The sequence below is a fragment of the Lynx canadensis genome, chromosome B4 (genome assembly GCF_007474595.2).
Source record: "Lynx canadensis isolate LIC74 chromosome B4, mLynCan4.pri.v2, whole genome shotgun sequence".
Lineage (NCBI taxonomy): Eukaryota > Metazoa > Chordata > Mammalia > Carnivora > Felidae > Lynx > Lynx canadensis.
In genome coordinates, this window is record NC_044309.1 from 37,836,811 (window position 1) to 37,863,623 (window position 26,813).

The window sequence follows — 26,813 nt, forward strand, 5'->3', positions numbered from 1 at the left end:
TAGACCTCTGGAAGCGCTCTGGGTGGTCTTTGGGTAGACACTGCTGGGATGTGGGGAAGCCGCTCCGTGGGTGGCGGTTAGGGGGATGGGTCGCTCCTCCGACGAAGTGACTTCGCAGCTGGAAGCCAACACTGCTGAAGCGAACACATCCCTCCGCCCTCGGCCTCTTCCCCGTGCCGCGGTCCATGGACCCAGCCCTACTGGCGCGTCACCAGAGCTCCCGCGCAGGCGTCTTTAACTCCTAGCGCCTCCGCCCCTTAGAAACCCTCCCGCATCTTGGGGCGGCAGCAATAGCCAATGAGAGAAGAGCGGTGGACACGAGGGCCAATAGGCGGTGGCGACAGTGCAGAGTGTGGTTGCCAGGGGGCGGGGCCCGGATGCCTGCCAGGCTTGCCACCCTAGCAGCGGAGTCGGGGATTGTGGACGTGGTCGCCACTTCCTGAGCTGCGGGGATGGAGGCGTCGCGCTGCCGACTCGGACCCCGCGGGGACAGGTCCGAGAGGGTTGGTGGCTGGTTTCGTCTCGAGCGGGGCGGAAGAATGGAGTGAGACTGTGGCGCTCCTCTCTGGGAGCTCTGAAGAGAGAAGGCGGTGGGCTTGGGTTGGGGAGGTAGGGACAGATTTGGCGGCAGGAGGCGAATCCCCTATCCCCTACTCGACGGTGGAGGATCCCCTTTTTATCGGTGGGCGGTAGGAGGCAACGGTTCGCAGCCGGTACTGAGAGCAAAGACTTTGTGTTCTGGTCCCTGCTTGGGAAACTCTTGGAGTTTTGGTTACGAGCTCGCCTTGCTCTCTGTGGGCCTCGCTTACTCAAAATGTTCGGTATTATTGCTTCTCACGCACTGCCGAGCAGTGTCATCATAATTGAAGTGGATGAAGTCTTTTCTCGGGGTGTCGCAGGGGAAGGCTGTGGGTGATATTTAATCATTTGCTCTAATGCCATTGTTTTTGGCAGGAGGTGCTGAATTCTAGAACAGAGTCCGAGAACTGAAAGTGCAAAACTGTTCTTTAGCTTCTATCTATCTGCTTTACAGTAATTCTTATTTAGGATTGTTCGTCTTATTTGTCATCTACCATACCCCTTGTTTGTGCTTCTTTTTCTCTGCGGTGCCCTTTTTTCCTGCCTCCGCCAGAGGGAGAGCCTGGGAAATACAACAATCTGAAATCTCAGTCTGTCAATTTCTTGTTAGCTAGGTTAATGAAAAGTTAACAGGGAGCGGCATGAAATCATTGGCTTCAAACTTTGGTATTGTCTGAGGATTGAAATCATACACGCCAACTGTATTCCCCGCTTTTTATTCCATTACCAAAGCAAATAAAGATGTAGCGTGTAGTGATTTAGTCTGATGTTTAGATTAGTAGATATTTAAGCAATTCTAAATCATTTAAAAAGTCACGAAGGAGGCGTTGGGGATAGAGAACGCCCATTTTCCTCTTTTATCTTTTTATTTACGTGATAGCTGCTCTCTGAGAAATTTCTTTGCTACGCTTTCTTTTTTTCAAGATGAGAGAAAAATAACCCACGTTTTCCGACATAAATATGGAAGTGCTAGGAGGAGGTAGAGCTAAAAATCAGCGTCTTCGTCGAATTCAGATGGTATTTGTTCACTTGTGGGCATTCAATAAATTAATTAAATGAATTTACGGAAGTAAATTTCATGGGTACCAGATGTTGATATATGACTCATGATTTGGGGGGGAAAAAAGGAATTGACTTAGAAACCGAGACCATGAGGCAAAATGGTTTTTAATTTATTGGACCTGAAGTTTAAAGGGATAATTTTAAAGTTTCCCTCCTTTTTCTTCCCAAAGAAAACAGCTCTTTAATTTAAAAGCAGACATCAAAGGAGAGTGAGTCACCAAATGTGTCTCCTGCCCTAGGTAATTTTAAGTGCAGTTCCTATCACTACTTAACTCAGTTGTTGCTGAGAGGGAGTGGAACATCTCTTCTATTTTGGCTTCAGGTTGTGTGTTTAATGGTTTCAATGAGTTTTTGGTATTAATACATTTCAGTGTGAAGTATAACATCTGACTTTTAAGTTTCCTGTGTTTTTTTTTCTTTGAATTATGTGACTGTTTTTCCATGAAACAGATTTCTTTTTTTTTTCTAATTTTTTTTAATGTTCATTTATTTTTGAAAAGAGAGAGAGACACACAGTGTGAGCAGGGGAGGAGCAGAGAGACAGGGAGACACAGAATCTGAAGCACGCTCCAGGCTCCAAGCTGTTAGCACAGAGCCCAATGCAGGGCTGGAACCCACGAGCTGTGAGATCATGACCTGAGCTGAAGTTGGATGCCCAACTAACCAAGCCACCCAGGCCCCCCCCCCCTCTTTTATTTTTAAAGATTTCTTTTCAACAAAATGGAAAAATTACTAACCCCAAATATTTCCTATTTCTGAAATATTTAGTGAAAATTGGAGATGGAATTTGAAACAACACTCAGGACCTTTGGTGAAGCTAGGCATTTTATAGTCTAGATTCCTTGGAGATGCTTGTGGTTGGTTGGTGCTAGAACTTGAGTTCTTTCTGGCCTTTTATTCCTGATAGATAATTGAAGGTATGGCGAGAGATTTCTTGGTGTGATGTGACCTTGCTGCCCTGTTGATTTAGAAAGTCATCTGTGGTTTATCCACACGCCATGCTTTCTCTTTAGAAATATGAACAGTAGTAGCTGGAGGTTATGTATCATCCAGGCTTGGTATCCTCTCTCATGTTCTTTCTTTTTTAAATGTTTCATCGGATCAACTACTTGTTGACAAATAAAGAGACTTATTCAGGGCTTAAAGATACTCAGATTATCTAATATAGGACTGCAGTATGTTTGGTAAATATTAAAAGCTCCCAATATCAATCATGAATGTATTTTTCCAAATGTGAAAGCTAAATACAGACTTAGAAAGGAGAGAATAATCCCTGCAGTAAATTCTTTTTTTTCTAAGATCCTTCTGTTCCAAGCAGACAATTCAGACAGTTTTTGGAATAGTTTTTATTTCTGATTTCTCTTATTTTTTCCTATGGAAACTCTGCTGTTTTCCCTGCATTTGTGCCTGTTGAAAGAAAATGGTAACGTTTCTGCTTACTAAGGGGAAAAGTATGCTTGAAATTACTCAGAGGAGGAGTTGAAGTTGCTTGCTTGAGGATTTTAGGACTAGAAGGGGACTTGATAATTCCCCTAGATCTCCTGTTTGAGAATAGTGGAATTATTATGGCTTCTTTAAAACTAGAATTTCTTGCAGTCTGCTTTTGCTTTATTTTCTCTGAATCAATTCACTAGAAATAAGCTCTTTGTTCTACTGAATCTGTTCTGCCTCATCAGACATCCTTACTGTTAGTAATAATGAAAGCTGCAAAATTTTCCTGGCCTGGTTACAACTTAAATCCATTTATGCTTGAGAAAAGACGCCCTATCCACATGCCGATTGATGTGCTGTCTTTATTCACTTACTTTAATACCTGGTATGAGGCTTGATAATGAAGATTGCCATGTCTGTCTCTGCCTTAGAACTTCTGTGAAAACACGAATGATTAGCATTGTGTCATATGCGTCACCAGAACCCCCTGGAAGACCACAGTTCTGAAGAGGGTTAGAGTAATGCTTTTATTTTTTATAAGATGGCATTTGCTGTTTGACCGCATGGTATTGTGGGAGGCACTGGAAACTTCCTCTGTGTTCCTGAGTTCTAATCCCAGCCTTTTCCCTCTCTAGCAGTGTGATGTTGAGCCGCACATCTCCTTCTTTGGCTTCAGTTTTCTCCTCTGGAAAATGAGGGCTTCCTTGGATGCCCTAAGTGATTTATAATGAATTAATAAATACCAAATATATATATATTTAACAGCACATGGCTCAAATTTCAAAAGGTACAAAATGATTTTCAGTGAAAAATGTGTCTTTTCTTATTGTCTTCATGTCACCTAGTTCATTGATGGGCGTCTTCTGGGACCTTTCAAAGATACTATATTAAAAAATCTTCAAATATTCTTTCCCCACTGCTGATACTGGATGATTTTGAGTTTTAGGGTAAAATATAATTAACTAAACTCAGATTTCTACTCTCATCATGGGCAAGATGTATTTTTAGAATATGAACTATAGCAGGGCACCTGGGTGGCTCAGTCGGTTAAGCATCTGATTCTTGATTTCAGCTCAGGTCATGATCTCACAGTTTGTGGGATTGAGCCCCGAGTTGGTGGAGCCTGCTTGGAATTCTCTCTCCCTCTCTCTCTGCCCCTCCCCTGCTTGCACACACACACACACACACACACACACACACACACACACACTCTCTCTCTCTCTCTCTCTCAAAATAAATAAATGAAAGCACTAAAATAAAATTTTAAAAAATGACCACATTAAAAAAAAAAGAATATGAACTATATAGTTACTGCAAGTTTTAATTTTTTTTCCTGTAGTAATTAAAGTATGGAAAATAGAACTGTAAGAAGAAAACAAAGATTATTTTTCAGTCTTCAGGAAGAATAAATCATTGCTATTCAGCTTTTCAGGAAGAAACTTCAATAAATCTGCAGTTTGCCTTTGATTTTAGGTTTTAGAATGAAACAAATTTAATAGAGGATTGACCTGTTTCCTTATTCTAACAGTTTAATTTTGTTACAGCAATGCCATATGAGCCAGAGACAAAGTAGAAAAGAGTGTTTTGGCTGAGTAAAGTTCTTAAGCTGTGCATTAAGGGAAGATCTGTCAAGATAAAATTATCAGTAATAAGGGCTTACATTTGGGTAGCTTTTGCAGCCTTCATAGTGTTTCACTCATTTGATCTCTTTTGAGCTTCATAGCCCTGAAGAAAGCAGGGCTGTCGTTGTTATCTTCATTTTATAGATGGGGAAGTTTAGGCTCAGAAAGGATGTGATGTACCTAAGGTCACATGACCAGTAAATGATGTAGTCAAAGGTAAAATTCAGAAGTAAAATCCAGGCTTTTGATTTCTTCTTCTTTTTTTTAATATTTTAATTTATTTTTGAGAGAGAGCAAGCATGGAAGGGACAGAGAGAGGGGGAGAAAGGATCAGAAGCAGGCTCTGTGCTGACAGCAGCAAGCCTGATGCAGGGCTGGAACCCATGAACTGTGAGATCATGACTTGAGCTGAAGTCAGCCACTCAATCTGAGCCACCCAGGTGCCCCTGAGGGAAGTCTCCTCTTCCCTCCCCACCCTCCATCCCCCACCACTTTTCAAAATATCTATTCCAAATATTCTGGATGCCATTTTTACATATAAATGATAACAACAGATACTGATTACATTCTGATTATTTTTAGGATGAACAGTTGAAATCAGATGTTTTAGTGAAGTACAAATGAGTATTAATTTCATCCATTGTAAAGGGAATAGAAATACTTCTTTGGTATTGTTAGAGACACACACACACACACACACACACACACACACACGAATGCACTTTCATCTCTACCCAAGAAATAGAAGGGAAATAAGTAACATTCCTGAAGAGAGAAATGTAACCCCCGAGGAAAGGAGAATCAGGCAAAAGGTAGAATGAACTTAGATTCTGAGTAACATGCCTTTTTAAATCTAGAAAGAAGAAATGAAGTTTTTTGACTTCTGAATCAAATTATGCATTTAAAATAACCTTTCTGATTGGTTCACTCGAAAGAATGTTGTTGCTTTTGTTCTGTGGAACATGCAAACGGAGAGGGTTCATTCTGAAGTAATTTTCCTTGCTGCATTATTTGGGGACAAACTGATGATTTAATCAGCTGCCAACTTTTCCTTCTCGTTGCCTCTATCCCCAAACAATTCCCCCTTCTTTCTGAAGGAAAGAAATGGGTCCCACTAAATGGGCCTCTTAGGAAATAGATTTTCATTCCCTAGGTTCAATTAAGTTAGTTCCAGATTGTGGCAGTCATTCAAGTAGAAGACAGCTGAGACTAGAATACTAACATTCGTCCTCAGAGGAGGAAGGATAGCTTTCAAAGGAGTCTTTTCTAGCAGTTCTAATTTGACCTTTACATACCTTTCCCCGGAAGCAATGTTTTGTTAGAGCCAGAGGTATTCTTGGTGTCTCAGTACATGTGAAAATATGGCCTTCCAATATTAACATTTGGGATTTGGACAAGGCGAATCTATTTGTCAGTTGACTTAGAGAAAATTACTTTATTGATAGCTCTTGCCCCAACTACCTGTCACCGTAATCAGTTCAGACCATGAAATCTGATGACTCTTTTTCACTTGTATATACTATAATCCATTCCTCCCATGGGTTTCTTCAGCGTGCATACACTGGGTTGGAAATTCTGCTACCTAACAACGCAAATGAACTGGCATTTTGACTGAAAAGATTCTTGGCAGACTTATTGAAATACCATGGTAGTGAAATTCCAGACTCTGCTGACCGTTTGAGTGTATGTGGTCGGGGTGTGGGTTAGCATGCTGAGTTGTTCCACTTTTTGACCGTTTTGAATAATACTGCTATGAACATTAGTGTCCAAGTCTTTGTGTGGACATATATTTTTATTTCTTCTGCATATATACCTAAGCCCAGTTATTGGGTTATATGGTAACTCTATGTTCTATAACTTGAGGGGCTATCAGACTTGTTTTCCCAAAAGGCTGCAACATTTTACATTCCCACCAGCAGTGTGTTAGGGTTGCAATGTCTCTACATCCTCAGCGTTACTTGTTATTGCTATCTTTTTGATTATAGCTCTCCTAGTGGATGTGAAGTAGCATCTCATTGTGCTTTTTTGGATTTGCATTTCTCTAATGATGAATAATGTTGAGCATTTTTTCGTGTGCTTATTGGTCATTCCTATATTTTTAGAGAAATATCTGTTCATTTACTTTGTAAACTTTTAAATTGGGTTGTCTTTTTATTACTTAGTTGTAAGAGTTCTTTATATGTATTCTGGATGTGATTCCCTATCAAATAAATGATTTACAGATATTACCTCTTGGTCAGTGGATTGCCTTTTCACTTTCTTTTTTAAAAAAATTTTTTAGGGGCGCCTGGGTGGCTCAGTCAGTTAAGCATCTGACTTCGGCCCAGGTCGTGGTGTCACAGTTCGTGAGTTCAAGCCCCGCATCAGGCTCTGTGCTGACAGCTCGGAGCCTGGATCCTGCTTTGGATTCTCATTCTCCCTCTTTCTCTGCCCCTCCCCCGCTCATGCTCTGTCTCTCTCTCTCTGTCTCTCTCTCTGTGTGTCTCTCTCCCTCCCTCAGAAATAAAAGATTTTTAAAAAATTTAAAAAAATAACTGCTTCCAGCTTTTCTGATATAGAATAATGATCTCAGACTGAGTAATCTTGGTCTGCTATCTGCTAGACATATTGTCCCATTTAAGCACATAACTAAGAGGAAATTTAAATGAAACCAAAGAATAGAGCAGAAGTCTTTATCATCTCTGGTAATGTGTAAAGCCAATAGGGTAGGTACTATTTTATTAAGTCTGTGAAAAGTTCATACACAGTTTTAAACTAAAAATAAAGGTTTTTTTTTTCATTAAAAATGATTTTAAGTTTACAGTAACTTCTGTTCAGAATATTTCTCATGGTTAGGCAGGGTAACTTAGTGATCCTTTCTCAGTTTCTTAATTATTTTCCATAGCCATACAACTATAAAATGGTGACAGTAGTATCTAATTTTTACCTACTTTGGAAAGTCCAAAAGTAAGAGATAATGAATTAGAATATTTCTTTAAGGCATGCTTAAAAGGAGTTTTTTCATCTAACTTTAAAATTAATTTATTTATAAACATCTGTTTCACGCCTTCCATGTTCTAGACATCATGTGCCATTGCCAATGTTGAGTAATGTTAGAAAGTACTGGTGTTCATTAAGTTTCTTTTGTAATTTTGCTTTTCTTTTGAGTGTTCGAAGTGGTCTCTCAAAAATAAAAGAAATTACTATGGGTGTCACTTAGCTTAGCAGAGGCACTGTTTTGGCAGTTGCTCTGTTGTGGTGAAAACAAGAGAATTCCCAGGGAAGTGTAGAGTGCGTCTCCTGACAGCACAGCTATAGCATAAACACCCTATAATTGACACTGATGTGGATAAATTTAGCTTCAGTACTCACAAGCTTGCACTTGAACCAGAAGTATGCACACATTCCCTTAACAGATCTCTCCTAAAAGCGTCAACTGTATTGCTAACACAGCACGGTGCTCCTGTGGTTGTTCTGGGGGTTCATGTTGCTAACTGGGATAATGGCATCAGTTTTGATTTCTAGTTGAAAAATAATCAACAAAAATTCTCAGGGTCATGAGTTCAAGTTCCACATTGGGCATAGAGCTTACTTAAAAAAAAAAAAATTAGGGCTGACTGGCTGGCTCAGTCAGTAAAGCATGCAACTCTTTATCTTGGGGTTGTGAATTTAAGACCCACATTGAATGTAGAGATTACTTAAAAAATAAAAATAAATAACAACATTTACAGTCTTTTTTTTTTTTTTCATTTTAAAATGCAGCCATTTAAGAGCCTTCAAGCATATTTTGAGTGAACACATGTAGCAATTAGTGGAGATCAGACCAGTGTGCTTATAATTGAGACATGGGGTTGAGTAATACATAGCAGAACATTGCTGGGTCCTATATTAATTTCAACCATTTATAGTTTCAAATTGTTTTATTCTTAGTTACACCTAATGAGCTAAGAAGTTGACTTAATAGGGTTACCTCGGTGGCTTAGTCAGGTTGTGATCTCACGGTTTGTGAGTTCAAGCCCTGCGTCAGGCTCTCTGCTGTTAGTACAGAACTCGCTTCAGATCCTGTGTCCGCCTCTTTCTCTGCGTCTTCCTCGCTTGTGCATACACGTGCTCTCTCAAAAGTAAATAAACATTAAAAAAAAAAAGTTGACTTAATATATATTTTTAAAATGCCTTTACATGGTACTGTTACAGAAAAATTCAGCTTTTTCCTTTCCAGGTAGGGGAAAACCCAGTCCTTTCCTACTGTGTGTTTCTTCCCTGTTGTGTCTCCTCAGCTACTCACACGGAACACTTCTGACATTTCTGATCCCCAAATGTGGGGGGTTTTGTCCGTACAACAAGCAATTTCCCTGTGATACCAGGTGGGTTCCCTACAATTCAACTAAATTCTGACACTGTCTACCCAAGGTAGTGTCTGATCCCACAGATTTAAGGGCTGGGTCCCACAAGACTGTCCCCCCCACCCCTAGTTTCAGATGTCATTCACAAGCCCCGGTTATCACCTGTGCTTCTGACCAACTGGTTGTAGACTGTATGTTCCAAAGACCTCTTCCTTGGGTTCAATTAATTTTCTAGAACAGCTCACAGAACTCAGGGAAACACTTAACATTTACCGGCTTATTAAAGGATATGATAAAGGATGTGGAAGAACAGCCAGATCAAGAGATACGTAGGGCAAGGCCTGGGAGGGTCCCAAGCGCAGGAACTTCTGTCCCCGTGGAGTTGGGGTATATCACCCTCCCAGTGTGGATGTGTTTGCCAACCTGGAAGCTCTCCAAACTCTCTACTTGTGGAATTTAATGGAGGCTTCATCAGATAGGCATTATCAGTCATGAATTCCATTCTCAGCCCTTCCTCTTCAAGAGAATGAGTAGCCGAGCTGAAAATTTCAAGCTTCTTATCAGGGCTTGATCTTTCCAAGCTTCTTACCAGGTGATCTGACCTTCACAGGTACAAAATTCAAAAGGAGGAAAAGAGCACATAATGAAAAGTAAGAATACTTCCCATCCCCTACCTATTTAGTTTTCCTCCCTGAAGGCAACACCGAAACCAGCTTACTGTGTATCCTTCCACAGATATTTTCTGCATTTCAGATGAAATATCTGTATATATATTTTTCTTTCATAAATGATGGTAAATACTCCCCAATTTTCTGCACCTTGCCTTTTTCAATTAATAAAACATTCTTGGAAATTGTTCCAAGTTAGTATCCCTATGTTTCTATATATTTCCATATTTTATTTATATCAGTGCTTTTTTTTTTTAAACAGCTGCATGGTATTGATTGTATGGATATGGTATACTTTATCTAATTAGTCCCTACAGATGAACATTAGATTGTGCTATCTTTTGCTGTTACAAATAGTGCTGCAAAGTCATGTAAAGTTTATAATCATACTGGACAGTTGGCTAAAGTTGGGAAATAATAAGTTAATAAGGAGCATATATTTCCCTAAAGATGAGTTTCTCTAAGAGTATAAGTTGAATTCATTAGTGATCAGAAATTTTACATTTCATACCAACATATTTTTTAATATTTCAAAAACTAATGTTAGAACAAATATGTAATCATTATCCACAGCTGAGCTTATTTGTTGAGCTTATTTGTTAAAGAAATAATGGAACTGTGGGAGCTATTGGAAGGTTCAAGTGGGGGGAGGGAAAGAGTGGGAACTTGTGTCTGTTACTTTTTTTTTCTTACTTCATTGACACTAGGGGTGCCGGGGTAGCTCAGTCGTTGAGCGTCCGACTTCGGCTCAGGTCATGATCTCGTGGTCTGTGTGTTCGAGCCCCGCGTCGGGCTCTGTGCTGAGGCTCAGAGCCTGGAGCCTGCTTCAGATTCTGTGTCTCCCTCTCTCTCTGACCCTCCCCCATTCATGCTCTGTGTCTCTCTGTCTCAAAAATAAATAAACATTAAAAAAAAAATTACTTCATTGACACTATGATAATTCCTTATGGAAGGTTCAGAGTAAAAATCACTGCTCCCTCTTTGATGCATTATATTAACAGAGGCCACACATTTTATTTGTAGCTGCTTGAATTTATTGAGTGCTCATTATTCTTTTATAAGTAGTAGGCCATTTTATTTTAACACAAAAATTTTCTTTAACATTTAATAATGTTAGTGTCATTAACTATATCTTTAACTCTTAACACATAGGCAAGTTAGAGATTCAGAAAATAATACAGATTTAATGTGTGCTTCCTATGTACCTGACACTATTCTAATCATTTTCTATTTATTATTTTGTCTAAATTTTATATAGTCATATGAGATAAAAATTATTATTATCCTTATGGTGTGCATGAGGTGGGCAGAGGTGAAATAACATCAGAGGTAGTAAGGAGCCATGATATTAAAAAGCCAGGGAATCTGGAGTTTGGATCCAGAGCCTGTCCTTAGTGTATTCTTCTGTAAAGCTGATTGACTTTACTTTCATTCTTTTTTTTTTTTTTTTTTAATTTTTTTTTTTTTCCAACGTTTATTTATTTTCGGGACAGAGAGAGACAGAGCATGAACGGGGGAGGGGCAGAGAGAGAGGGAGACACAGAATCGGAAACAGGCTCCAGGCTCTGAGCCATCAGCCCAGAGCCCGACGCGGGGCTCGAACTCACGGACCGCGAGATCGTGACCTGGCTGAAGTCGGATGCTTAACCGACTGCGCCACCCAGGCACCCCTACTTTACTTTCATTCTTAAATGTTTTATGAGATCGTTATTATTATCCCTTTTATTAGGGAAGGAAAATGTAGAAAAGTAAGATTGTTTGCTTCCATGTTTATGGAAGGCCTAAGGTTAGTGCTTTCAATTTAAGAGTATTGATAGGTGGGGCGCCTGGGTGGCTCAGTCAGTTGAACATCTGGTTGAGCATCTGACTTCGACTCAGGTCATGATGTCACAGTCCTGAGTTCAAACCCCACGTTAGGCTCAGCTGACACCTCAGAGCCTGGGGCCTGCTTCGGATTCTGTGCCTCCCTGTCTCTTTGTGCCCCTTCTCTGCTCGTGCTCTGTCTCCTTGTATCTCAAAAATAAATAAATGTTCAAGAAATTAAAAAAAAAAAGAGTATTGATAGGTAAAGATCCTAGGGGGAAGATGATAGGTTTTTCCTCCTGGACTTTGAATAGCATAGCTGTTGAGCAATCACTGGTTTGACTATGGCTAAGACAGCAATTTATATGTTTAAACAGATTGTTCTTGTCCTTTCTGTTTATCTGTCAACTAAGAAGCTTTTTTATATTTACACTAACAAAACAATTCACAAGGAAGGGTGTGTGGCTTAAAAATATAATAGAATTGAGGTAGCAGGAAACAATAAATGATCATTCGCTCTGCTCTGTAGAGAGGAATTGTTTTATGTTTCCATGACAGCTCCAGAAGGAACTTTCCAGGAGTCATGAGAATTATGGTCTGTGAATTTAACTGGTTTTTAAATTCAACTTTGGGATTCTTGTAAATATATTGCAGTCTTGAAATGCCCTTTCTCTTTGGTATTTTGTCATTTGATGTCCCATACAAAGGGGTAAAATTCAGTATGATGTTGATCATTGAAAGAATTGGTCAAGGGGCACCTGGGTGGCTCAGTCAGTTAAACGTCTGACTTTGGCTCAGGTCATGATCTCAGTGGTTGGTGAGTTCGAGCCCCACATTGGGCTCTGTGCTGGCATCTCAGAGCCTGGAGCCTTCAGATTCTGTGTGTCGCCCCGCCCTCCGTCCCTCTCTCTGCCCCTCTCCCACTCTGTCTGTCTCTCAAAAATAAATAAACATAAAAATTAAAAAAAAAAAAGAAAGAAAGAAAGAATTGGTCAGGAAAAAAGAGAAGGAAGCCTCAAGAAACAAAGACCAGGCACTACATTTGGGGGAAAAAGGGATCTCTTCATTGGTGTTAGTAAAGGTCTGATATTTATTAAAGTAAATGTTTGTGGAGCAACTCTAGGGATGTGGGTAAAATGGGGACTTGGGGGTGGATACGGCAGCGGCAGCGGGGAGGGAATGCTTCCTTGTTCCCTTTTCATTGACTTTCCTAGTCCCTGATTCATCTACATCTTTTCAGAAGTTTATCAATTCACATCCATATTCACATTTAAAAATGTTTATCATATGCATATAAAACAATGAAAATAACTTATATATAGTTCATTAAAATTATTCTGATTTCTTTGTTAGAAATGCTGTGTATAATCTCACAGGTACACATGCCAAAATTCCTTGGCAGTGGGAAATAAGGAAGCGAAGGATGTCACAATATGACAAAATATTATGACTCAGTGATTGGGAATAAATGTATTAAAATATCAGGTGCTTTCATTTGAAAGGCATATGGGAAATTTAGACTTTTCAAAGGAGTTCTAAAGGAAAAAAATTTTAGAGAGAATTGTATTTTGAAAGGGTCTAAAAATATGGAGTACAAAACCTTACTTTGCATTGGTTGATGGTATCATTGAAGGTAATGCCAAGAGGGTAAAAGGCAGTATCAATTTTCCTAAAGAAAATCACCTGTTTATGAATGTTTATATATATCCATATTTTTTTCTTAGATCTCAATTCTGTGTTCTTTCTAAAAGAAAGTTTGAATTAGAGATGGCAGTTGTAACTGACCTATCAATTTGTGTCAGATCCAGTTTTAGGTGTCCTAGTATTCTTGGTTACAAATAAAATGTAAAGTAAAATATTCTTTCATATAAGGGTTGAGAGCATAAGCTTTGGAACTAGGCTTCCTGGGTTTGGATCCTGGCACTCTCATTTACTGATTGTGGGACCACATAATTTAGCTGTGCCTCAGTTTCTCCAACTGTAAAATAAAGGTTGAATTACTTTTTGAAAGGTTGTATTACAACAAAATAGCCTATACTGAACTCAGATCTCAGATCTCTCAGAGCCAATTAAAAATCCCAGGAGAGTCTGATTACTTCAGCCTTTATCAGGTGTGTATTCCAGTCTGTCAGTTTATGGCCATGGAAACAGGCCTATACAGAATAATAAGCCGTATAAACATGTTCCAGACGTCCAGTCTTGTCAGAAATAGGGGATTATTTTGGGCAAGGCAGGAACTTAAAAGCACAGTATTGATACTATCATTTTTTTTAATTAATAGATTTTACTTTTTAGTGAAGTTTTATATTTATAGAAAAATAAATGGAAGTACAGAGAGTTCCCATATAGCCCCTCACCCACTCACCCCATTTCCACTGTTATTAACATTTTGCATTAGTGTGATACATTTTTTATAATTGATGAGCCAATATTGATATGTTATTATTAACTAAAGTCTGTAGTTTACATTAGGGTTCACTCTTTGTATTGTGCATCCTGTGAGTTTTGACAAACGTATAATGGCATGTATCTACCATTACAGTATCATAAGAATAGTTTCACTGCCCTAAAAATCCTCTGTACTCTACTTATTCATCTCTCCACTGATCTTTTTGTTATTTATTTTATTTTTTAAAATTCAAGTATAGTTAACATACAGTGTTGTGTTAGTTTCAGATACACAGTATACTGATTCAACAATTCTATACATTTCTCAGTGCTCATCAAGATGTGTATACTTAATCTCCTTATTTTTTTTCATCCGTACCCCTACTCACCTCCCCTCTGGCAACCACCAGTTGGTTCTCTGCATTTAAGAGTCTGGGTTTTTTGTTTGTTTCTTTTGTTGTTGTTGTTGTTCATTTGTTTTGATTCTTAAATTCCACATAAGAATGGGATCATATGGTATTTGTCTTTCTCTGGCTGACTTCACTTAGCGTTATACCCTCTAGGTCTGTTTTTACTATCTCTGTAGTGTTGCCTTTTCCAGAATTTCATGTGGTTGGAATCATAAAGTATATACAGTTTTTTTAGATTGGTGTCTTTTAGCGGTGCCTGGGTGGCTCAGTTGGTTAAGCATTCGACTTCAGCTCAGGTCATGATCTCACAGTTTGTGGGTTCGAACCCCGTGTTGGGCTCTGTGCTGACAGCTCAGAGCCTGGAGCCTGCTTTGGATTCTGTGTTTCCATCTCTCTCTACCCCTCCCCTGCTTGCTCTCTATCTCTCTGTGCCTCTCAAAAATAAAGAAATGTAATAACAAAAAAAAAATTGGTGTCTTTCACTTATCACTAGACCTCCATGTCTTTTTTTTCCTGTGGCTTGATAGCTCATTTCCTTTTGTCACTGAATAATAATCTATTGTGTGGATATACCACAGTTTGTCCATTCACCTATTGAAGGACATCTTGGTTGCTTCCAGTTTTTGGCAATTATGAATAAAGCTACTGTAACCACAATGAAAATATTCATGTGCAAGTTTTTGTGTGGACAAAAGTTTACCACTCATTTGGGTAAATACTAAGAGCACAATTGCTGGATCGTATGATGAGAGTAGGTTTAGTTTTGTTAGAAACTACCAAACTGTCTTCCAACGCTGCTGTGCCATTTCTATGCCCACCGGCAATAAACGAGATTTCTCATTGCCCCACATCTTTGCCAGCATTTGGTGTTGTCAGTGTTTTGGTTTTAGCCATTACAAAATAGGGATGCAGTGGCAACTCATTGTTTTGTTTTTGTTAATTTGCCATTCCCTAACGGCATAAGATGTGGAACATCTTTTCATATGCTTATTTGACATCTGTATATCTTCTTCGGCAAGGAGTCTGTTTAGATCATTTGCCCATTTTTTAATTGGGTTGTTTTCTTATTGATGAGTTTTAAGAGTTCTCTGTATATTTGGGATATGACTCCTTTATCAGATATGTGTTTTGTAAATATTTTCTCTCAGTTGGCATTATTTTTCACCTCTCCTGGCCTCTGCTTTTCTATGGTGATTTCCTAGTTGGCAGGGCTACACAATGCCTTATACTGTTGGTTAGCGAGGCTCCATATCACCAGCAAGTGGTGATACTAACATTAGGCTTCCTAGCAAAATCCTCACATATGTATCACAGGATATATAGGAAGTTGTAAACTTCCTTTTTCTAATATTCGCCCCCTCCCCGATATAACAGAAGAACAAGAAAAAAGGAAAGGTTACTCCCAATTCTAATATCTCCTCTTTTTCCTGCGTTCTCTTCACTTTTCCATATGGGAAGTAGTAAACTTGATGATCTTTTGAGGCTACCACAATAATTTGCCACCTTTAAAATTTATTTTCATATATTCTTAGCTACTTAAATAAGAAATCCATATTTTTGTGTTTCTTTTATTAGTAAGATGGAGGTTTTGAAAGATTGTGGGAAATAACTCACTTTGTCAATAGCAGAGTAGAAAAGAGGCTCTCTTCTCTCTCTTCTCTCTACTCACTATTCTGTTGTCACATCCATTAGAATTACTGTTACTGTTACATTAACACCCTGTCCTTGCTGTAAATGCTGATGCTGTCTGGAGTGGACTCTATTGCCATTGTAGCCTCTGGTACTTTTTTTAAGCACAAACTTTGGTACTTCAGGTGAGTTTATAAAGATACACGGGTAGGGTTGTCTGGGTGACTCAGTTGGTTAAGCATTCGACTTTTGATTTCGGCTCAGGTCATGATCTCACAGTTTCACACGTTCAAGTCCTGCATTGGGCTTTGTGCTGACCCTGCAGAGCCTGCTTGGGATTCTCTCTCTCTCTGTCTCTCCCCTGCTCATGCTCTCTCCGTCTCTCTCAAAATAAATAAATAAATTAAAAAAAAAAAGGATATACGGATAGTTCCCCATTTTATAGCCGTATTTATGTTCCAAATGTTAGTATGAATTGGTTGTTTGGCATTTAGGATGTTTTCCTATAGAAAAATCTTTCAAATGAAATTGGATTTCCAGAGCAATACATAAAATTAAATATAACTCAACTCAAGTTTATGAAACAATTACGTGATTGGGGCACCTGGGTGGCTCAGTTGGTTAAGCTTTTGACTCTTGGTTTCAGCTCAGGTCATGATCTCATGGTTCTGTGGGTTCAAGCCCCACATCAGGCTCTGTGCTGGCAGCACGGAGCCTGCTTGGGATTCTCTGTCTCCCTCTCTCTCTCTCCTCTTTCCCCACTTGCTCTGTCTCTCTCGAAATAAATAAATAAACTTAAAAACCCAATTGATTATTTATTTACCATGGTTTGAGGCCTTTCTGAGCTTGACTGGAAACCTAAACATTAATTATAAGAATTTTTATGGAGGGGCACCTGAGTGGCTCAGTCGGTTAAGTGTCCAACTTCAGCTCAGGTCATGATCTCATGGTTCCTGGGTTCGGGCCCTGCATCGGCTCTATGCTGACAGCTTGGAACCTGGAGTCTGCTTTGGATTCTCTGTCTGTCTGTCTCTCTCAAAAATAAATAAACATTAAAAAAAATTTTTTTTGAGAATTTTTATGGAGAAAATTGTTCTATAATTGACTTAGATCATGGTAGATAAAGGCATATTGTTCATTTTTTACATTACTCATCTAGGATTACCTACTCTGAGAATGATTTTGTCATTTGTATGTATAGATGTTCCAAAGTTGAGGATGCCTGTCTAATCGCCTAAGGGGAGGAAATGCCACTAAACTTCTACTGGGTAGATTGTACCTATGTTAATGTATTTTTCACAGGGTATTGTAACCATCCAACTATATTTGGTACTCTCATCAGACTTTGACTAGTCAGTACTCAGTAGACTGGTCTCACCAGACTCACTGGTCTTCTTTCCTCTGTATCACCAGGGTACTCTATGGTCTTTTTTTATATTATGCTCAGTATTGTCAGAATTAAAGAGTGAATTCACTGTACTGGCCTGTGGCCTACCTTCGGAGCAGTGAACAAAGTGGATGCTTTAGCAGCCAATTTCCAAAGCACTTTTATGTATGTCTGCATATACTTTCACACATAACTATCTGATACTTACAAACAATGTGAGGTAGATATTACTGTCCACATTTCATAATTGAGGCAACTAGGGCTTAGGTGTATGAACTGATTGTTGAAGATTAAACAGTGAGGAAGTACCAGAATCAGAATTTGAACCCAGATTTTCAGACTTCAAACACTAAGCTTTTACTACTACTATTATCCTTCAAAACCATTGATTTTTATTCTCCTCAAATATAAGATGTGGAAAGCATCAGGATTATTTTGGATAATCTGGGCTATTTGGCCATTGTGGTGTCATGGAGCATTGCTTGAATTAAAAAGCAATGCAGTATTATTTAAAAAATGAGAAAATAATGACACTTTAAAGAGCTGCTGGTTGTACCTGTTACATTTTTTCCCCCTACAGTAGTCCTTGGCTTTTATTTTATTTACTAATTTTTAGCATTCAGGTTTAAAATTTTTATGTAATAAAAGCTATCAGTTGTTTCCTTGATACTTTCTGGGCTTTATGTCTTGCTGTGACTTTTCTATTGTTCACACTATAAAAACATTAGCCTATATTTTCTCAAATTTATGTTTAGTGTTTTTTTCTTTTTTTATTGTGTTAATATATACATAGCATAAAATTTACCATTAAGCTTTTCTCTTTTTTTGCCATTAACTATTTTTAAGTGTGCTGTTCACTGGAATTATATTCATTCACGTTCTTGTGCAACCACCCCCGGCCGCCCTCCATCACCAGAACTCTGTTCATCTTGTAAAACTGAATGAAACTCTACCTGTAAGACAGTACCTTCTCATTCTCCTCTCCCCCCCACACCCCACCCCCAGCCCCTGGCAACCACTATTCTTTCTGTCTCTATAATTTAGGCTATTCTAGATAACTGCTATAAATGGAGTCATATAGTATTTGTCTTTCTATAACTTTGTGTAGCATGTGTCAGAATTTCCATCCTTTTTAAGGCTGTATAATATCCCACTGTTTGTATATGCCACATTTTGCTTATCCGTTCGAATGTTGATGGCCACTTGGGTTGCATCTGCACTTTAGCTATTGTGAATAATACTGCTGTGAACATGAATGTACAAATATCTCTTTAAGACCCTGCTTCTTTAGGGTAAATACTGAGAAGTGGAATTGCTGGTTTACATGGTAATTCTGTTTTTAATGTTTTGAGGAATGTCTGTACTGTTTTCCACCATGGCTGTACCATTTTACATTTCTACAAGTGGTGTACAAGGGTTCTGAGTTTTTCACATCCTTGCCAACTTTTGTTTTCTGCTTTTTGGATAGTAGTCCTCCTCATATGTAGGAAGTGGTATCTCATTGTAGTTTTGATTTGAATTTCCCTAATGATCTGTGCTGTTGAAGATCTTTTCATGTGCTTATTGGCCATTTGTATATCTTTGGAGAAATGTCTTGCCCATTTTTGAATTAGACTGTTGAGTTGTTGGTAACTGTTGACATTTAGGAGTTCTCTATGTATTTTTGGTATTAATCCCTTATCAGATATATAATTTGCCAATGTTATCTCCTATTCTGTGGGATGCCTTTTTATTCTGTGTATAGTCTCTTTTGATATACAAATTAAAAAATTTGTCATGAAGTCCATTTTGTCTATTCTTTTGTTACCTGTGCCCTTGGTGTCACATCCAAGGAATCATTGCCAAGTCCAATGTTGTGAAGATTTTGTCCTGTTCTAAGAATTATTGTTTTAGGTCTTATGTTTAGGCTCTTGATCTTTTTAAGTTAATATTTGTATGTGGTGTTAGGTAAGGTCCAAATTTATTATTATTATTATTATTTGCATTTGGATATTAAGTTTTCCAGCACCATTTGTTGAAAGACTATCCTTTCTCCACTAGAATGGTCTTGACACCCTTGTCAAAATCATTTGACTATATATTTGAGGGTTTATTTCTGGGGTCTCTATTCTATTCCTTTGGTCTGTATGTGTCTTCTAGCAATACCACACTAGTTAGCTTTGTGTAGTAAGTTTTGAAATCAGGAAATGTGAATCCTCCAGTTTTGTTCTTCTTTTTCAGGATTATTTTGACTATTCAGAGCCTCTTGAGATTCTTTATGAATTTTAGAATGGGTTTTTCTATTTCTGCAAAAAACATCATTGTGATTTTGACAGGGATTACTTTGGGTAATATTGACATTTGAACTATACTGTCTTCCAACCAATGAACATGGGATGCATTTCCATTTATTTATGTCTCCTTTAATTTCTTTCAGCAATGTTTTGTAGTTTTATTTGTACAAATCTTTCACCTCTTTGGTTAAGTTAATTCCTAAATATTTTATTCTTTTTGATGCTGTTGTAAATGGAATTATTTTTATAATTTCCTTTTAGGTTGCTTATTGTTTGTGTATAGAAATGTAATTGATTTGTGTGTGTTGACTTTGTATCCTGCTACTTTGCTGAGTTCACTTATTAGGTCTAACAGGGTCTCTTTTGTGTGAGGTCTTTAGAATACTTGGTGTTTAAGATCGTATCATCTGCAAACAGAAGTAATTTTACTTATTTCATTACAGTTTGGATGCCTTTTATTTCTTTTTCTTGCCTAATTGCTTTGGTTAGAACTTTCAGTACCATGTTGAATAAAAGTGATGAAAGGGGCGTCCTTGCTTTGTCCCAGATCTTAGAGGAAATGCTTTCACCATTGTGTATTGTTTGCTGTAGATTTTCATGTATGGCTTTTAGTATATGGAGGTAGTTTCCTTCTATTTTTATTCTGTTGAGTGTTTTTATCTTGAAAGGATCTTGAATTTTGTCAAATGCTTTTTATACATCAATTTTTTTTTTTTTTTTACTTTATTGATGTGTGCCTGTTTTTGAAAAGCAGGGTGATGGAAAGAACATGGAATTTGGTGTCTGACATATTTGCATTAAAATTTGCTTTGTTTTTTCTAATTTATATGACCTTAAGCTTGGCTTAGTGAGTAACTTAATCTCCTGGGCCACCGTTTTTTCATCTATAAAATAATATCAACCTTCATGGTTCAGATGAATAGTAAATAAGGTTTATATGTATAAAGCCCCTTAGCAAATAGTAGAACCTCTGTCTTACCCTTTACCCCAGTGACATGTGATTATTATTATTGTATTTCTGTTGTTGAAAGGCTTTTGTTATACTTGGCATTGGTTGGGCTTGGTTAAAATTATAGACAATTTTTTTTTTTACTTTTATTTTAAGGAGAATTGTGAAGTTATAGTAGACTTAATAAGAAACAGATGGCTAAGTAAATTTAAAACTATTTTTAAAGGTAAAGTTAAAATATCTATGGTGTTAGGATACATATGGTCAAGGTATTTTTTTTTATACCTGTAAACAGGTTATCTAAATGTGGACTACCAAGAAAGATAATTTTCACTTTATGTGTGATCCGCAGTGCACTGCTGGTGGAGTGTGAATTGATGTAGTTTGTTTGGGAAGCTATTTGGCAATAAAACTAGTCATAGCTTTTGACCAGTCTTCTCATTCCACAAAGGATTTAGATCCACCCTGTAACTTAGTAAGCCTATTTCTGGGAATCTGTGTCAAGAAAAAACCTTGAGGAAGAAAAAAAAAGAAGAAGAAACCTTGAGGGGTGCCTGGGTGGCTCAGTCGGTTGAGTATCCGACTCTTGGTCTCAGCTCAGGTCTTGATCTCAAGGTTGTGAGTTCAAGCCCTGCCTTGGGCTCTGTTTTGGGCATGAAGCCTACTTAAAAAAGGAGAAAGAAATTTTGAAATGCAGATATAAACTGTACATTTTATTTATTTATTTATTTATTTATTTATTATTGAAGTATAATCTATATACAGTAAAATACACATTTTAAGTGTACAGCTCAATGACTATTTTACCTATGTAGATATAGAACATTTCTGTCACCCAGAAAGTTTCCTTTGCCCTCTTTCTGGTTATACTCTACCTGTCACCCCGCAATAGTAACCACTGCTCTGACTTCTATCACCATATATGCTTTTGCTGGTTCTTGAACTTAATATAAGTGAAACCATGCAGTGTATACTCTTTTGTGCAGGGCTGTTTTCAATCAGCCATAATGTTTTTGAGATTTAACGATGTTGTTGTGTATATTACCAGTTTGTTCTTTTTATTGCTGAGTAGTGTTCCATTAAATGAATATGCTACAATTTGCTTATTTGTTCTCCTGTTCATAGATATATGATTCTAGTTTTTGGCTTTATGAACATTCATGTATAGGTCGTTTTGAGGACGTATCTGCTAATTTCTCCTGGATACATACCTGTAACACTTATTGTTATTAAATTTAAAACAACATAAGTATCCAACAATGGAGAATAGATTGGTGTAGATCAGCATGTAATCCTGACTACAATAATGGTCAGTGGAAGAGGACGAAAAATACAGGTGTGAAAGTATTGTGAAGGCTGAGGTGAATTCCTTGTTCATTCCTGTATCCTTAGTGCCTACCTCTCAGTGCCTGATACGTAGGACATGCTTAATATTTGCTGACTGAATTTAATGAAAGGAGACTAAGCAGCAGCTAGGTAAGGGTGGAACCAAGGAGTTTTCAAGAAAACAAGGGAGGAACGTGTTTCAGTAAGGAGCCTGTGGTTATTTTTGTCAAATACTTTAGGCAAATCAAGGAGGAATGAAGGGTGAAAACAAAGTGTTATTTTTGGCAATCAGAGAAAGAGTTTCAGGAAAATGAGAGAATAGAGCCAGGCTGCAGCGAGTTGAGAAGTGAATTATAGTTAAAAAAGTGACAGTGAGTGTTGATAATCCTGAAGTTATTTAATGATGATGGGAAGTGGAGATAGATTCATAGCTTTATAGATAGATAAGGTCTAGGAAGGTATCTTTTTAAAGAAAGATTGTGAGCTGAGGAAAGGCACTACTAGAGATCGAAAGACGGAGGATACAGGAGCAATATGCATTGTTAATTCTGGGGAAACAGGACAGAATCAATTCACCAGTATCAGAGTTCACTTTAGAGAGAAGAACATCTTCCTCTGTGATAGGAAGAGAGAGTGTGTTTTTATGAGTAAGGTTGGAGAAGATGATGAAAATTTGCTTCTCAAATTGTTACCTCACCTAAGTAAAGAGGAGCTATGTGGCCCTTGGGCCCTCTTGGGAGAAGAATAACAGAATGGCTGAAACCTAATTCACATGGTATGTGTCATTCTCCAACTTACATGCTTTTAAAAAAATTTTTTTTTAAGTTTATTTATTTAAGTAATCTCTACACCCAACGTGGGGCTTCGATTCCTGACTCTGAAATCAAGAATTGCTTGCTTTTCCAACTGAGCCAGCCAGGCGCGCCTCCAATTTACATGCTTATTTATTGTGTGAATTTTTGTGGCAAGCCTGACCTTAGATCTTTATGTCCAAATATTTATAAAATGTCTGAAGTATGTGCATGGGAACACATTTAATATATTGGAGATATATTTAATATGTTGGAGATTTTTCATCATGATAGTTCACAAAAGCTTAAAATATATGGTTTGCATTGATTTAACACTCTATTGATACTCATACTGTAGTTGGAACTGGATTGTGAATTATTTACTTGTTTAATTCCCATTGTAGGTGGATTTAAAAAATAGCTTTATTGAGGTATAATTGATATACGTCAAACCCCACATTTAAACTGTATGTGTTGATGAGTTTTGACATATGTATACACCTGTGAAACCATCACTACAGTCAAGATAATGAACCCCAAAAGTTTCCTTTTGCCCTATTATAATCCAATTCTTCTCACTCTCAGAAACCCACTCCTTTTTGTCACTACTGATTTAGTATCTTTTAGAATTTTATGTAAATGTCATCTTATAGTATATTCTCTTTTTTGTACTTAGCAGAATGATGTTGATATTCATCCATTTTGTTTGTGTGTCAATAGCTTTTTCCTATTTATTTCCAAACGGCATCCCACATTAAATTTGTGTATCTATTCATCTGATGAGGGACATTTGGGTTGTTTACACTTTTTGGCTATTGCAAATAAAGCTGCTATAAACATGCATATGTAGATATTTTTTGTGGACATATGCTTTCATTTCTTAGGTAGATTTCAGAGTGGAGTGGTTGGATTAAATAGTTGGTATAATTTGACTTTTGTTTTTAATGTTTATTTATTTTTGAGAGAGAAAGAGAGAGTGCAAGCAGGGGAAGGACAGAGAGAGAGGGGGACAGAGGATCCGAAGCAGATTCTGTGCTGATAGCATAGAGCCTGATATGGGGCTTGAACTCACGAGCCAGGATATCAGGACCTGAGCCGAAGTCGAATACTTAACCGACTGAGCCACCCAGTTTGACGTTTGATGTTTTAAAAAATTACCTGGAAGTGGTTGCACATTTTGCACACAAATACTGGTTGACCAGCAATGTGAGTTCAAGGTGCTCTACGTCTTCACCAACGCGTGGTATGGTCTGTCTTTTAATTTTTAGCTTTTCCAGTGGTTATGTATTGATATCTCATTTTGGTTTTTTTTTTTTAAGTTTATTTCTGAGAGAGAGACAGTGAGAGTGAGCAGCAGAGGAACAGAGAGAGGGAGAGAGAGAATCCCAAGCAGGCTCCATGCTGTCAGTGCGAAGCCCATTGTGGGCCTCCAGCTCATGAACCGTGAGATCACAAGATCATGACCCAAGCTGAAACCAAGAGTTGGGGACTTAACCAACTGAACCACCCAGGTGCCCCAATCTCATTGTGGTTTGAATATGCATTTTCCTAATGACTATTCATAGTGATCATCTTTCCAAATACTTATTGACCATTTATAGATCTTATTTTATGAAATGAATGTTGAAACATTTGTCCAATTTTTAATTGGGTTGTCTTCTGAGTAAACTGGTAAGACTACCTTTGATTTTAAATATAAATCCTTTGTTGGATATGTATTTTGCAAAAATTTTCTCCTCATCTGAGCCTTGTCCTTTAATTTTCATAACAATATCTTTTTGTACAACAAAAGCCACAGATGAGGAGAACATATTTTTTATTGAAGTATAATTGACATATAACATTATATTAGTTTCAGGTGTACAACATAATGATTCAATATTTGTATATATTGTGAAATGAACACCACAGTGAGTCTAGTTAATGTTCATAACTATTTATAGTTATAAAATTTGTTTTTTCTTGTGATGAAAGCTTTAACGATCTCTCTTGGCAACTTTCAAATATTCAATACTTTATTATTAACTATACCCTAAATCTCCATCACTTATTTTGTAACTGGTTTACTTTATAACCTTTTGACCTCCTTCACCCATTTTGCCTAGCCCCCACCCGCTTCTGGTGACCACCAATCTGTAAGCTTGGTTCCACAGATAAGTGAGATACAATATTTGTCTTTTCTCTGATTTACTTCACTTAGCATAATGCCCTCAAGGTTCATCTATGTTGTTGCAAGTGGCAAGATTTCATTCTTTTTATGGTTGGATAATATTCCATATTACATCTTTATTCATTCATCCATTGATGGACACTTATGTTACTTCCATGTCTTGGCTGTTGTAAATAATGCTGCAGTGAACATGGGGGTGCAGATATCTTTTCAAGTTAGGGTTTTCGTTTTCTTCAGATAAATGCTAGAAATAGACTTACTGGATCATATGGAAGCTCTATTTTTAATTTTTTTGAGGAACCTCCATACTGTCTTCCATAGTGGCTGTACCAATTTACATTCTCACTAACAGTGTACAGGTTCCCTTTTCTCCACATCCTCAACGACACTAGTTTTTTTTGATAATAGCCATTCTGACAGATGTGAGGTGATATCTCATTGTGGTTTTGATTTGCATTTCCCTGATGGTTAGTGATATTGAACACCTTTTTATGTATCTGTTGGTCATCTGTCTGTCTTTGGAAAAGTGTCTATTCAGATCCTCTGCCTATTTTCAAATTGGATTGTTGGGGGGAGGTTGCTATTGATTTGTATGAGTTCTTTATATATTTTGGGTTTTAACGCCTTATCAGATATATGATTTGCAAATATTTTCTCCCATTTAGTAGGTTACCTGTTGATTTGGTTTATAGTTTCCTTTCTGTGCAGAAACTTTTTAGTTTGATGTACTCTCTCTAAAAGTTTCCTTTTAAAATATATATATTTTTTTACATTTTATTTATTTTTAGAGAGAGAGACAGAGCACAAGTGGAGGAGGAGCAGAGAGAGAGGGAGACACAGAATCCGAAGCAGGCTCCAGGCTCTGAGCTGTCAGCACAGCACCCAGTGCGGGGCTCGAACTCACAAACCGTGAGATCATGACCTGAACCGAAGTCAAACGCTTAACCGACTGAGGCAACCAGGCGCCCCTAAAAGTTTCTTTTTGATGAAGTCTAATTTGTTGATTTTATTGATTTTTAGTATGTGTATTTAAGTGAAAGGCATAATAAAAATGTACAGTTTTTCTCCCAGAAGTAGGAGTCAGATCTTTTATTAAGTATGAATAATGGACTAGATTTAAGAATTAAAAAATTACATTGCTTTATGTAGTTATTTGTCTTCAGGTAAACCTTTTTTCCTTCATTTTTCCTGTAATATCATCTAATAGTTCATTGTCACACATAGTACATTTATTTCTGATTGAGTTGAACCAGATTTTCATAAATTGCTTTATTGTAACTTCACACAGGCAGCTAATTACTAACAATTTACAATTATGAATTCCTCTAACTAAAATGAATAAATTGCCTTCGAAGTTGTCTCGTTTATCAATCCCCATTGGCATTTATTGAATTTATGTAATAAAGCAGGGTAAGCCTTTCCTTGTTTCTTAACTAATTCCTGAGACTAAAAACGATCATTTGTGATGTTATGAAGCAATATTGCAATCAGTAAAGGAAGTACTCACTCAAGTTACTATTAGAAGAGCCGTGGACTGTTCATAGCCTTCATTTTTGCAAGTCTTAGCCTGCTGTGCTCCTGGCAAGAATGGTGTTTACTCCCTCCGGCACCACAGAAGGAGCTGTTTAGCCACCTGCATCCCTGGCCAAATTGCAGCGAAGTGCTGATTACAGCATCCTTATTATCTGGCACCGTGTAGGAGGCGGCAAGAAGCACTCCCTGACTGTATTGCAGCAATGGATTTTGTGTTAGAAAAAATTATCCTTTTTTTTTTTTTTTTTGTATGCATAGAGAACTTGACAGGAATGCTAAAAGTGTAATCATAGAATCTAGCATGTCATTGATACATTATTAAATGCTTCAAACTATTTGGCAACATGGTCTGTTGGGTACAGCTCTAGACTAGCAATTCAGTGAATAACATTTTAAGGTGGTCTCTTGAGTATCTCAGATATTTGATCTTGGGCAAATTTCTTTATTGTTCATACCATCTCCATTCCTTA

General features: G+C 37.7%; 1 protein-coding gene across 3 annotated transcripts in view; it reads left to right on the plus strand.

Annotated features, from left to right (window-relative positions):
- Nucleotides 1–389: 389 nt before the first annotated feature.
- The window catches only part of TULP3 (TUB like protein 3), a 67,099-nt gene continuing 40,675 nt past the window's right edge, over nt 390–26,813 (plus strand). For 2 of the 3 annotated variants that reach the window (XM_030321436.2, XM_030321437.1), the window contains exon 1: nt 391–493. In XM_030321436.2, coding sequence (XP_030177296.1) covers nt 453–493 — 41 coding nt within the window. In that variant the 5' untranslated portion in view covers nt 391–452. Of the gene's footprint in view, nt 494–26,813 lie in introns of all 3 variants that reach the window. The other variant, XM_030321438.1, reaches the window with a different exon arrangement.